The sequence below is a fragment of the Citrus clementina genome, unplaced genomic scaffold (genome assembly GCF_000493195.1).
Source record: "Citrus clementina cultivar Clemenules unplaced genomic scaffold, Citrus_clementina_v1.0 scaffold_1, whole genome shotgun sequence".
Taxonomy (NCBI): domain Eukaryota; kingdom Viridiplantae; phylum Streptophyta; class Magnoliopsida; order Sapindales; family Rutaceae; genus Citrus; species Citrus x clementina.
The window spans coordinates 25,631,276-25,644,861 of NW_006263303.1; the positions used below are offsets into that span (position 1 = coordinate 25,631,276).

A 13,586-nucleotide genomic window follows, 5' to 3' on the forward strand; every position below is an offset into this window, starting at 1 on the left:
TACTTATAAATAGTTGAGTAAAAATATCATTTGGTTCATATGATTTATTTTTATTATTTTATATTTTCATCCAACTAATTATAGAATTTCACATCTGTTTTGTACAAATAATAATAATAATAATTTTGTTAAATAAATAATATGATAAATGAAAGAGAACAAATTTCATCACTAATCCTGTTCAAAAATATGCAAACAGAAAGGATAAGAAAACGTGAAACGTGGTCGTTGTGATCAGAAGAATTCTATATAAGCATCGGCAAGTGCGAGTAGCTCGTCACTCTTACTAGCACTTCTCAACTCTGAAAAATTATTCTAAAAAGTTGGAAAAAAAAAAAAGAGAGAGATAGAAATGGAGGAATTCAAAGGACAGCCTCGTCTCCCAAAATTCGCAGTGCCGAAACGGTATGACATTCGCCTGACACCTGACCTCACATCCTGCAAATTCGGCGGCTCAGTCGCCATCGACGTCGACGTCGTCGGAGACACTAAATTCATCGTCCTCAATGCCGCCGACCTCACCATCAACAACCGATCCGTTTCCTTCACCAACAAAGTCTCTTCTAAGGTTACTCAACACTCCGATGGCATAGCACAACAAAAATAAGCTTGCTTATTAATTTAATTTAATTTAATTGTAGCCAAGTTTTTGGAAATGTTAAGAATTATTTCACGTGGAGTGTATTTATTTGATTTTTTTATTTAATTTTCGAAATAAGCAGGCGTTGGAGCCTACGAAAGTGGAGTTGGTGGAAGCTGACGAGATTTTGGTATTGGAGTTTGCGGAGACGCTTCCTACGGGGATGGGGGTTTTGGCTATTGGTTTTGAGGGAGTGTTGAATGATAAAATGAAAGGCTTTTATAGAAGGTCATTCATTCTAAGCTCTTTCTTTTTCTTTTTCCATTTTCTTTTTCTACGAGGTGTACAAAATATTAAAATTCTATAAATTGCTTGATATTTGCATGGCTATGTTAAGAGCTAAACTAAAGAAGATCATTGTGGTCTTGGTGACTTGTTGTACTCTTTCACAATGAAGGAAAGCAAAAAAAAATTGTAACATTTGAAGTTCATTTTTTTAAAGTGGTGGTGACATGGAAATTGAGTGCTTATTTGCTATGATATTTAAGGTGTGATTTTTGGTTTCCAGTTCTTATGAGCATAATGGAGAGAAGAAAAATATGGCAGTCACACAGTTTGAGCCAGCTGATGCTAGGCGATGCTTTCCATGTTGGGATGAACCTGCTTGCAAGGTATTGGAATTTAACACGTATGTGAAGCCCTTTTTTTGAGAAACAAATAAAATTCAATCTTATAAATCTATGTAAGTTCTAAATTCATTAATTATATTATTTCTATTTTTATATTCTTTTTTTCTATAATTGGATGTGGTTGATCTCATATCTTGACTCTTTTTAGGTTAGTAAATTCCCATATTTGTTGACACTTGATGTTGCAGGCTACATTTAAGATCACGTTGGATGTGCCATCTGAACTGGTGGCTCTTTCCAACATGCCAGTTATTGATGAAAAAGTGGATGGGAATATGAAAACGGTATCATATCAAGAGTCACCAATCATGTCAACTTATCTGGTGGCAGTTGTTATTGGTTTGTTTGATTATGTGGAAGATCACACTTCTGATGGTACTGTGACTATATCCATTGATTCTCATGGTATTACAACTTTTTTAGTGGTTGCATACGCTTAAACACATCTTCACGTAGGGATCAAAGTTCGAGTTTACTGTCAAGTTGGGAAGGCAAATCAAGGAAAATTTGCACTCAATGTTGCCGTTAAGACACTTGAATTGTACAAAGAGTATGTTCTACCATCTCCTCCATCTTTCCATGTGTTGAGAATTGATCACAACCTTCATATTTTAGGCTGACAAATAAAACTTATGGAGCCATTGATTACTTACTTGGCTTCCCATTCAGGTGCTTAGTGTGTGTTATCTGCTATTTAATACCCTTTGTTTCTCAGATACTTTGCTGTGCCATACTCTCTTCCTAAACTGGATATGATTGCGATCCCTGATTTTGCTGCTGGGGCCATGGAGAATTACGGGTTAGTCACATATCGTGAAACCGCTCTGCTTTATGATGATCAACATTCTGCAGCTGCTAACAAGCAGAGGGTAATTTGCACCTCCTCATTGTTGTCTGATTGTCTGGTTCCATTTTAGCTTGTCTAATGATAAAGCGATTGTTTGAAAGAAACTTCCTAATGTATAAAATATTTAACTGATCTATTTGACTGCTGTCAAGGTTGCTACTGTCGTAGCTCATGAACTGGCTCACCAATGGTTTGGCAATCTTGTAACTATGGAATGGTGGACGCATTTGTGGCTGAATGAGGGTTTTGCAACATGGGTAAATTCCTTCTTTTCATATGTCTGCTTATTGCACTTGCCACAGCCCACGATAGTAAATAAATTACATAGAATGATTGTGTTCAGGTGAGCTACTTAGCGGCTGATAGCTTATTTCCAGAATGGAAAATATGGACTCAGTTTCTTGATGAATGTACTGAGGGGCTAAGGCTTGATGGGCTTGCTGAATCCCACCCAATTGAGGTAACTTGTCACGTACTGCAATGTGTTTTCTGTGCTTGGAAAATCAGTATACATTTTTTGCTTCCAGATTATTTCATCTGAAGCATATTGGTTCTTTCCAGGTAGAGGTTAATCACACTGGTGAGATTGATGAAATATTTGATGCAATAAGTTATAGGAAAGGTGCATCTGTTATTAGGATGCTGCAAAGCTATCTTGGTGCTGAATGCTTTCAGGTTGGTCCTTTGTTTTTTAACAACATTTAAGTTTCATGTTGAGGTCAATCAGCCTTCTTCATCCTCAACAAGATCTTATATATTTTTTGTCAAAACAACTTAAGTGCTTTCATTTTGGGATTTGTGAACTGCAATTTTTCTTTTGAAGTAATGGTTAGACAGTTATGTTAATGTATGCAGTTTGTATACAGGGCTTGAAACTGCATCATGAGTTATAAGAATTGTTAATAAAGTCAAATGCCGTTAATAAGACAAATAGAATTAGTAAGAATATCTATTTCGTTTGTGGTGATTTCGCAGACTCAGCATCAATATGAAATGCCTCCAGTCTCACTCTTCTCTGAAAATCTAAAAAAGAGATGTTATAATCAGTGCATCAACAGTTTTAAAAATCCACTAGTGAGAATCAGCAGTTTTAAAAATCTACTAGTGAAATCTATTACTGCAGACATTGCTGTACTTGATATTTTTCCAAATGATGATTATGCTAATAGATTGGAAATTTACAATTTATATTGCTCATTTAGTCAGTTTTCTGTATTGCTAAATTTATGTTAATTTTTCTTTCCGTGTATTTATGAACTTTAATCACTATTGTTCACTGGATTTTCTTTCTAGAAGATAGCTTGATTTGAATTTACGTGCCTTATTTGTGCAATCAGCGATCACTTGCTTCATATATAAAAAAATATGCCTGCTCAAATGCAAAGACTGAAGACTTGTGGGCTGCCCTTGAAGAAGGATCTGGTGAACCTGTGAACAAGCTAATGAATTCCTGGACAAAGCAAAAAGGTTATCCAGTCATCTCTGTAAAAGTCAAAGAAGAGAAACTGGAACTTGAACAGGTTGCATTGCCTTCGATTTATTTTATTTTTCCTGGTTGTCAATTGAAACTTTGAAGCGATATGAATAGTCAGCTCAATTTTGTTTGTGAGTTTCTTTTTCATGATATGATATTCTGAAAGTTTCAGTGCTCTAACAAGATAATATCATAAATGGCAGTCACAATTCTTGTCAAGTGGTTCCCCTGGGGATGGACAATGGATTGTTCCAATAACATTGTGCTGCGGCTCGTATGATGTGTGCAAGAATTTCTTATTGTATAATAAGTCTGATTCTTTTGATATCAAGGAGTTACTGGGTTGTTCAATTAGTAAAGAAGGTGATAATGGGGGTTGGATAAAATTGAATGTGAATCAGACTGGTTTCTACAGAGTGAAATATGATAAGGACCTTGCAGCTAGGCTTGGATATGCAATAGAGATGAAACAGTTATCTGAAACTGACAGATTTGGTATTTTCTTTAGTCTTCCTTGCCCTTGCTATATCTTGGATGATAAAAGAGAGAATTCAATAAATTTGTTATTCCATTGACAGGTATTTTGGACGATCATTTTGCCCTTTGTATGGCTCGCCAGCAGACTTTGACATCTTTGCTTACCTTGATGGCCTCTTATAGCGAGGAAACTGAATATACTGTTCTATCAAACTTGATTACTGTAATTTTCACCGCCATGTCATGTTTCATTTCTATTCAGTTATCCCGTTGGTTCTGATTTTAGTTCTTTCTTTTCATAGATAAGCTATAAAATTGGGAGGATAGCAGCTGATGCGAGACCTGAATTACTGGACTACCTTAAACAATTTTTCATCAGCCTCTTTCAGAAATCTGCTGAGTAAGTTACTCATATTTTTGTTGAAGTACCTAACCCAATCTTTGATTAGAAACTTTATAGCAATTGAAGTTGCCTACTTGGCTGTTTGTTGCCTGTGGCTGCTGTTTTAACAGTAATTGATCTCTTGAGTCAGCTATTATACAATTTGAAGTTATTTTAAGATGCTGGACTCAATTGGTCGTATTTCTATTGCAAGATACTGAACTTGGTGCAAAAATTAAATTTTGTCGTCATAGAAGATATTGTCATATACCTACATTCCACTTTGTAATCATTCGTTGAAGGCAATTAATGGAGCCCTTTTATTATTTATGTATTAAGATATAAGATCAGGAAGAAAACTAGTGATACAGAGAACTTGCTAAAAGAGAAAAATTGCGAATTCCTGTGCATTGATTATCAAACTCTTTGCACAAAGAGTTTGGAAAGCCTTTTATCTTTTATCATAGTCTCTGTACAGAGTTTTGGTTTGGATTTTAGTTAATGCAAACATCCAGAATAGAAAATTCTCTTACTTATAGAAATACAGTCACAGGGACATATACATAGATGCAGTTGGAGATATCATACTTTGCATCTGAAGTTACTGAAAAGTTAAGTGATAAGCATGTTTATTTCTTTGGGTTAATTATCAGACTTTTCATCTGCAGGTATTTAGTCACATGCGCGGTGAGTAAACCTGCTGCTTTTAAACATTATTTTCCTTTAATAGTAGAATGCCATTAAAGATTGTATATATTAACCTTCTCTTGTAAATATGCCACTTGGTTTTTGGCTTTGTTAACTCGTTTATACTTGTATCGTTTCTTTACAGGAAGCTTGGTTGGGATTCTAAACCAGGTGAAAGTCATTTGGATGCATTGTTGAGAGGAGAAATTTTCACTGCCCTTGCTTTGCTTGGGCATAAAGAGACCCTAAATGAAGCAAGCAAGCGATTCCATGCATTCTTAGCTGACAGAACTACCCCACTCCTACCTCCTGACATAAGAAAGGTCGAATGTGAATTTTATTAAAATATTAATATTGTCCGATCTAAAATCCCTATTGACCTTGGTCTATGGTTTGCAGGCAGCATATGTTGCTGTAATGCAGAAAGTCAGTGCATCAGACAGATCGGGTTATGAATCCCTTCTGAGAGTTTACAGAGAGACTGATCTGAGCCAGGAGAAAACACGCATTCTAAGTATTGAAAAATCATTTGGGAAAGTGATTCAGAATATTTGAATCTTTAGAGTTTGTGGCAATAACATATTTTCTCATATTTTGTAGGTTCATTGGCATCATGTCCTGATGTTAATATTGTTCTTGAAGTTCTCAACTTTCTGTTGTCATCTGAGGTATACTAGTTTTTATGTATTTCTTATTAAGGATGTCAAAAGTTGACATGAAGCTTTTACAATATCATTTCTGAATTATTCAATATTACTAATTTTGATTACTATTTAATCTAGGTTCGCAGCCAAGATGCTGTGTATGGACTTGCTGTTAGCATAGAAGGCCGTGAAACAGCTTGGAAGTGGCTGAAGGTAATCTGATTCAGTTGTTATCTGAATGTTATGGAACGGGAAGTTTTAACCATGGATATGCATTATACTTCACCATTACATTGATTGAAAATGTCCTTAGAGAACAAGTGAACCTCAGTACTTTCTGCATCACAAGGGACAAATTTCCTATTGGTCACAAGAGCCTCAGATTTTTCAACCTTTTTGATCATTTAGAGTGCAGCAAATATACGATGATTGCCAAATAAGAAAAAAAGAAAAAATAGCCAACCGAGACAGACTGTTCACTTTTTTGTGCATTTTTCTATGTTGATATTTATAAAGGCTTCTGGAGTTTTATCAAAAGAAGTCAACTTTGACCCCATCCTGAGCTCTATCAATGGAAGAATTTCCCCGTAAGGATAGACTTTGCCAGACAAGGGAACTCACCAAAAGAAGCACCTCACTTTTGTTCTGAAATTTTGCAATGCTACTGGATTACTTTTTATGTGGCTTTTTTCATTTGGAAAGAGGAAAAATATTGTTCTGATTTTCTATGGCACATTTCCCATGTCAGTTTATACTCCTCTTGTTGCAAACTCCTAATATGGTGATATTTTTAATTCTTTCTTTTGTATTGGAGTGCAGGATAACTGGGACCACATCTCAAAGACCTGGGGTTCTGGTTTTCTCATCACACGCTTTATCAGCTCAATTGTCTCACCGGTTTGTTGTCTACACCTCTCAAATTATGTGTTCCGTTTTTCAACTCTTACATATGTGCACTTCAAATGTTTTCCCCTTGATCCCTTTTTTGTTTCTTTCTGCTGTCTCGCATGCTCAGTTTGCTTCATATGAGAAGGTCAGGGAAGTGGAGGAGTTCTTTTCAAGCCGTTGTAAGCCTTATATTGCTAGAACCTTGAGGCAGAGCATTGAAAGGGTCCAAATTAATGCAAAATGGGTTGAGAGCATTCGGAATGAAGGGCACCTCGCTGAGGCTGTGAAGGAATTAGCATACAGGAAATACTAACTTGCAATTTTATTTGGCTGCCTATGTTATCCTGAATAAAGCTTGTATTAAGTTTAGGTTATCAGGACAATCTGGTCGAATAAGAGTCATATACAAGACTTCAGCAATCATCAAAATCTCCACTTAGTGCCTGGAGTTATTTCTGTGCGACCATGTAGCTTTCTTTCGATGCTTTTATTTAGTTCTGATACTTATTTCTACTTCTTTTTTAAGGGTTCTATGTGGTGGCTTTATGTTGGGGATATGTTTTACATGATTCAGTATATTTAGCAGTTTCCTTTGCTTAATTAAGTGTGAAAGTGTTAATGCCGGGAAAAATAAAAATGCCTTCTGCTCTTTGGGCAGTAGCTCAGTCATGAATGTGCTTTGTGTCCGCTATCATCTAAACTTGAGTAATAACAAAGGGTAAAGGTTAGTGTTTCGTGCATGAGATTTCTCATTCCCATGTCGCCTGCCTCAATCCTCTTTGCTTTTCTTTCTTTCTTGCTGAGCTGTTTGCCTAACTGTTGCTCCACAGCCGAGTCTGTGCAAGCAATAACAATTCCCGTGACTAAGGTGCCTAAAATGTTGCTACCTCCAATGTATTTTCTGCTATTACTGCACGGTCTCGAGGGATTTGTATTTCGAAGGGCAAGTATTTACCCAAGAAGTAATGTATAGACGTTCCTCGTGGGGATCATCAGGAGGCTCTACCTCAGCAGTCAAGACAGTTCAAAGTTGAGTCCTTCAAATGCTTTCAACTGGTTCTCAATTTTGCAAATTTTGCACAACCCACAGCACAATCATTGGCACTTGAAATCCCCATTCGTTAACCCTATGAATACTACCACCATCTTCGCATCATAAACCATCTTTAGGCTATTGATGATATGGATGAAATCACTGTGAAGGTTGAACAAATACATTGTCAATACTCGTGCCCTCAAATATGTCGTCACTGTTCTTGAAAAGGCACCATAGAGGTTGAAAATTATATTAAGTAAATACCTCACAGAGCAATTTAACTCGGAGGCTTAACGACTACAGTTTGATCATAACATAAAATGAACACGATTCTCTCTCCATCTCCTATCCCTACAGTAAACTGCTAAGATTTACATGCCCAAGAGTATATCAACTCATGAACAATGAAGAACGTTCTAGAATGATTCAATGTTCTATATATTACATGCAGGCCGCTACTCTCACGAAACCATAAAAGCCCAGGTGAAAAACAGATGGGCATAACCATATAAGATCAAATTAATAATATTCATCATACAACATTCAATTAACAGCTAAAGGATGGATGAGAAACAGTCACGTTTTGCTCTTGAACTTCCTTTGAGCCTTGAGATCCACCACAACTACACTGATGTTATCCTTGCTACCCTTTTGGAGGGCACGGTTTGAGAGGTACTCTGCAGCTGCCTGGGCAGCAGGATCGATTCCCTCCCCTCTTCCAGTGGCAAGTGTAACGCCATTCTTTTTGTGCCAGAGTAGTATTCGCTTCCGTGCTAGCTCGCATGCCTCCTCATTCGTCATGACATCCCATAAACCATCACTAGCTAGAATGAGGCATTCATCTTCTCTTGCCCTAGGAAGAAACATTACTTCTGGTTCAGGAATAATCCATGGTTTCAAGTATCTATCACCTGCAAGCCACGCCAAAGTTTTAAGTCATAAAATTTACTAAATTACATTTGAGGTCTAAGCAGATTGCACATAACCGATTTTATGCACCCATACTCAGAAAAATGCATGCACAAACCACAGAGTGAATTATATTTTACTTGACATAAGAAAACTATGCAGTTTCATCACTGATATAGTTTCATCTAATGGAATGGAAACCTAGGCATATTACCTCTTTATGGATACAGACAGTGTTCAGGGAAAAAAAAAAAAAAATGCAACGTATTGTTTATCATTAAAGATGCTCGGATAAGTGTCATGATCTGCATATTATTTGTTAAATTCTGCATATTGCATACAAGATGTAAAATGCAACTATGATCAACAACGCCAAGGGGATAGATATCAAGCTAGATACAGCGTGATCGTCAATGAACATGATGGAGTCATTTCTCTAATATGATAATAACTGTTTTATTCTTACTATCCTGTGATTAACCAACTGCAACATGACAAAACCAAGCTGTTCACAAAGAAAAACCACTGATGTGGAAAACCACTAGAGGAAACTGCCTCCACTAGAAAGCTGTACCATGCTGAATTCATGAAAATGGGAGATAGAATCATGATGAAGGAATACATACCAATAGACCTTGACATCGCAAGAACGCCAAATACACGATGTCCATTCCATTGTATAACCTTGCCTCCAGCTGCTTCAATTCTTGCATATTCATCTTCTCGATTTGGCTGTGAATCAAAATAATAATAATAATAATAATAATAATAAATAGATGAAGATCAGTTTCTTGCAGTTGATTAAGAGATATTGCAAAAATAAACAAATAAATAAATAAAACCACAGTTGAAAATTTCTTACTTTATGATCCACAGACAAGGCCATGGACTCTTTTCCACGACATAGAACTGCTCTTGAATCTCCACAGTTTGCTACAATAATATGGGATGCACAAATAATGGCAACAACAGCAGTAGAACCAACAGTTTCTGGGGCAACAGGTTCTTGGTTTGTTTTTCCTCCAACTTCAGCATCAACTCTAGCAAAACAACTAGTGAATATTTTTTTCCATTGCTCTTGGCAGCTATGCACCACACTTCCATCACTCAGACATTCCTTAACAAGCTCTATCTCCTCAGCAAAAGCAGTATGGACGCGATCACGACAGTAGTTTGCAACCTGAACAAACAAACTCCATGAGAAAAATTACTTTCACCCAAATAAATAACAATAAGAGAATTTGCAGTTGAATAGCAAGGGGCAAAGAAACAACATTAGAAGCAAGACAAGGGAGTGAACCTGCAAGCCTCCATGGCCATCATAGACCCCAAAGAAATGAGCAGTCTGCTGACTGAATCGCTTGCTCAAGCCATCAAACACCTGGTCACCAATTAACATTTGAATAGGAATTTTCAAAAAATAAGGCACAGTTGCAACCGCATCTTCCATCTCAGGCCTCCTTCCACAGACAGAAGTGAATCCCCAAAGTGGCACATAATCCACCTCAAATACACTGCGTCCAACTGTTGCCCTCACCCCCTTTTCGAAAGCCAATTGAAGAACAACTGAAGATGAATTTTGCTTATACCCATCCCCAATCTCTTCCTCAAGGCTCACGGCAACAGCAAGAGGATTACTCACTATTTCAGTCTCAATATTTGACTCTGGTAAATCACTGGCCTTTGCAATAATATCAACACTGCAAATGCTCTTCTCAATGTCAACTGAACTCAGAGTTCCTACCTCAGACAAAGCCTCGAAACTTAAAAAATCCTCTCCACATAAGCTACTGGTCTCACTTGCCACAGAAAGCGAGCAAGAGCTATCAAGAATCGGATCCCCCTCCAATGACAAGGAATCATCTTCCTCACTTTCCCGATTTATCACATCATCACTAGAAACCCAATTGCTTTTATTTTCAGATATCATATCCAACAAAGAAACCCCTCCCACTTTATCCTCTTCCGGCACAACCACAGCTACAGAACTAACTTCATTCCCCAAATCACTATAATTACAATTCTCATGTGCCGGGGCCACAGATTTTTCAGAAACCTTTGCTACAGAATTAGACAACAAGCCAGCAGTGTCGGACATCAGCTTAAGTCTTTTGATATCCGAATGCGTACTTATTGTTGGGTTATCACAGACTGAATTACCTGCTCTAAATGGCACCACAACTGGCGTAAACATCTCCTCTATCAGAATCTCTATCTGGGAAGTGCAAAAAGTAACCTTTTAACCCCTCCAATATCTCACAACCTGTCATTATTCAACTAACTTTTTCACCTTCTTCTCTTATCAAGAACAATAATGGAAAGTAAAAGGTCGGTCTTAATAGACCATTTTCCATGCCTAAAAAATTCAATAATCCCAAAAGGCAGAAGCAAATTCAGGTGACTTATGGTTGAGCAAAAAAGCTGGTGAAAGGGAAATATTAGCACTCAGATCTGGTCAACAAAAACGGATCCGAATTCCATTAGTGGAAATAATAACCCTAAATAGACATGTGTGACTTGTCTAGCTCCTATCAACTTCTTCTTCTCTGGACTCTTCTTTATCTACCTCCGTCAACTACAGTTAAAAAAGAGAAACTTTTTAAGTCCACAAAAAAATAAAATGAAACTCTACAACATACAAAATAAGGCAAGTAAAAATTAAATTTTGAAACCAACCCTTCTATCTCTAAACACAAGAAAACAGAGGGGTCATGAGAAAGAACCCAAGAAAAGTGAAGCCCCAAAAATTCACAGGAAACCGTTATAAAGATAGTATCTTTTTAAAATACTTAAGTTCCCTGGATCTAAGGCAAACCACCTGAACCTCTTGAACTATTGCTCTCTCTCTATCTTGCACAAATTATTATTGTCAACATAATCAAGAGAAAAAAATGACTACCTAATTTGTCAACTGTAATGTAAAATCATTAACTTCTCTCTCTCCCTCTACTTGACTTCTTGCTTCCAAAGACTTAACATCTAAGAACTAAGTAAAAAAAGATTAAAGAAATGGAAAAACAGCAAAAAACAAGATATATGGGGTTGCTTTGCTTACCTATTAAAAATAACAGCTCAAATGTGATCATTAAAGTTTAAGACTTTGTTTATTATAAATTTCTTTTACTTTTCTTTTTAAATCTGGGGATAACAGAGACTTGAAAGAGCAAGTAAGAGAGTTGAGACTTTAGATTTGAGAAGGAACAGAAAAAAATAAAAGACTTTGAATAATGCATGTAGAGAGAGAAATAGGAATTGACAGATGTCAAGTGTACAAGCACATACTAAAGCGTCTCCAATCCAAAGTCACTCTCTATCCTCCGGTTGGGAAATTTTAGAATACGTCTAAATCATCGTTTCATTTATATAATAAATAATAATATTATGACATATATATATTTATTTTAAATTATTATTATATAAGTAATGACTGTATTAAATTTAATTATATTTATTATATATATATTAATTAATTATAATACATATGAGGTATTATATATATTCAGGCCTTGATGGCTTCTCTCACATGTAGTCACAAGTTAGGAGCTTGCAATAAAGCATTTGGTTTATCAAGAGGGTGGTATTTGCCATGAGGTTTCTTTAAAATTGTAATCTTAGGGGGAAGAAGTTGTAAGTATTAATCAAACAATACACAAAAAATTGATTTTTGTTATGGCTCTAATAACTAGAAACATTTAGTAATAATTTTATTTACACCTTAAATAATACTTACATCATGAGCTTACTATATTGATTTTATTATTAATTACATGATGGGTTTGATTCGATCATGAAGTATGAATATATAATTGTAGGCTAGTGATATTTTACAACATAAATTCACATATATCTCCTAGATCAACACTGTTACGAATTTTACTTTTTTAAAGAATAATTTAATCAAACAGTAAATCATTTAGATGAAATATTCTTTTGTTATCCATGTATTATATTAATTGATATGATTGGGAAAAAGAAAAAAGAGAAAGAAAAAGAACTTAGCATGTTCTTGTGGTGGAAAGGCACAAGATACCATAAATACATAAGTGGACATCCACTCAAAAAGGATAAGATTCTCGTAATTCATATTATGCACATGACATGAAGAAGGTGGGAAGAGCAAAACAACATCACCATAATTGAATTGGTAGAAAAAAAAAAAAAGTTATATTGAATAGTTCTCTTGAGCCATAATTTCCAAATGTTTTGACCAAAATATCATTAAAAAAATAAAATAAAAGGTGCATATCATACACAGACAATAATTGACTTGCCTTTTTAATTATACAAAGCTCATAAGAAAGATAGCAAATCAATACGACCATTAGATTAGAAAAAAAGAAAACAAAAAGTTTAAAAAAAAAAGGTTATTGTTATGGACCCCTTGATGAGAGTATACAAATTTAATGTGATTTTAGGAGGTTGCACCTCTTTTTTTTCTTCTTTTTTTTTTTCAAGTTTACTGAACATAGGTAAGACTTCAATTTTATTAGAGAATGTAAAATTATGATTTGTTTATTTTTTTTAAATAATAATAAATATAAACAAAAAAGTATAATTTACAATTCAAAAAAAGACTTTTTGAAACCGAGTTAAAAGGATAAATTTTTAACTTTACTTTATCGAATGTTGTTTGCTTACATAGAATTAAGACTTTAAGAGGTTTATCCGTAAATTTAAAGGTATAAAAACAACATGCAATGCAACATACATGTATTTTTTTTTTTTTTACATTAAGAAAAATACTTACAGTTTTCTTTTTGTTTTAAAAGAAAAAAAGATAAAAGAGGTGGTATGAATGATATTAACTCATTGTGTTGACTAATTTGCTTTATATCGTGCTCTATTATTATGTTACATGTGCAATAGGAATAACCTCAACCGGACATGACTTGCATCACATCATATTCATAGGACTCTGGATTTTGCAGATGTAAAGACTTTTAACATTTTTTTTTTAATACTGATTAATCATT

At 35.3% G+C, this 13,586-nt stretch overlaps 2 protein-coding genes across 4 annotated transcripts; one reads left to right on the forward strand and one right to left on the reverse strand.

Moving 5' to 3' along the window:
- Positions 1-234: 234 nt before the first annotated feature.
- LOC18055754 (aminopeptidase M1) lies at positions 235-7,341 on the forward strand. The gene is made up of 19 exons (XM_006452984.2): positions 235-568; positions 723-868; positions 1,149-1,251; positions 1,458-1,644; positions 1,726-1,819; positions 1,985-2,138; positions 2,269-2,373; positions 2,460-2,576; positions 2,678-2,791; positions 3,454-3,636; positions 3,794-4,085; positions 4,169-4,290; positions 4,370-4,467; positions 5,282-5,459; positions 5,536-5,650; positions 5,737-5,804; positions 5,919-5,993; positions 6,600-6,677; positions 6,796-7,341. The coding sequence occupies exons 1-19, from the start codon at positions 353-355 to the stop codon at positions 6,979-6,981; spliced, it is 2,631 nt and encodes an 876-aa protein (XP_006453047.1). The 5' UTR covers positions 235-352; the 3' UTR covers positions 6,982-7,341.
- Positions 7,342-7,907: 566 nt separating this feature from the next.
- LOC18055755 (probable protein phosphatase 2C 53) lies at positions 7,908-11,819 on the reverse strand. 3 transcript variants are annotated; one of them, XM_006452988.2, is made up of 5 exons: positions 11,669-11,819; positions 9,914-11,188; positions 9,476-9,793; positions 9,240-9,345; positions 7,908-8,615 (listed from the first exon to the last, which is right to left on the reverse strand). In XM_006452988.2, exons 2-5 carry the CDS (start codon positions 10,805-10,807, stop codon positions 8,281-8,283), a joined length of 1,653 nt encoding a protein of 550 aa, XP_006453051.1. In that variant the 5' UTR covers positions 10,808-11,188; positions 11,669-11,819; the 3' UTR covers positions 7,908-8,280. The 3 variants fall into 3 exon arrangements, with proteins under 3 accessions (XP_006453051.1, XP_024034127.1, XP_006453049.1); XM_024178359.1 differs by lacking the exon at positions 11,669-11,819 and adding an exon at positions 11,513-11,623; XM_006452986.2 differs by lacking the exon at positions 11,669-11,819 and adding an exon at positions 11,290-11,492.
- Between the last annotated feature and the right edge of the window lie 1,767 nt (positions 11,820-13,586).

What these genes read in the sequence shown, in the direction of transcription:
- LOC18055754 (XM_006452984.2), top strand. Translation starts at nt 353, where the DNA reads ATGGAGGAATTCAAAGGACAGCCTCGTCTCCCAAAATTCGCAGTGCCG. An exon ending in ACACTTGAATTGTACAAAGA is followed by an intron (nt 1,820 to 1,984) that starts GTATGTTCTACC and finishes TTTGTTTCTCAG; the next exon opens with ATACTTTGCTGTGCCATACT. An exon ending in TCAGCTCAATTGTCTCACCG is followed by an intron (nt 6,678 to 6,795) that starts GTTTGTTGTCTA and finishes TCGCATGCTCAG; the next exon opens with TTTGCTTCATATGAGAAGGT.
- LOC18055755 (XM_006452988.2), bottom strand. Translation starts at nt 10,807, where the DNA reads ATGTTTACGCCAGTTGTGGTGCCATTTAGAGCAGGTAATTCAGTCTGT. An exon ending in ATGGCCATGGAGGCTTGCAG is followed by an intron (nt 9,794 to 9,913) that starts GTTCACTCCCTT and finishes TTGTTTGTTCAG; the next exon opens with GTTGCAAACTACTGTCGTGA. An exon ending in CCTTGTCTGTGGATCATAAA is followed by an intron (nt 9,346 to 9,475) that starts GTAAGAAATTTT and finishes TTTGATTCACAG; the next exon opens with CCAAATCGAGAAGATGAATA.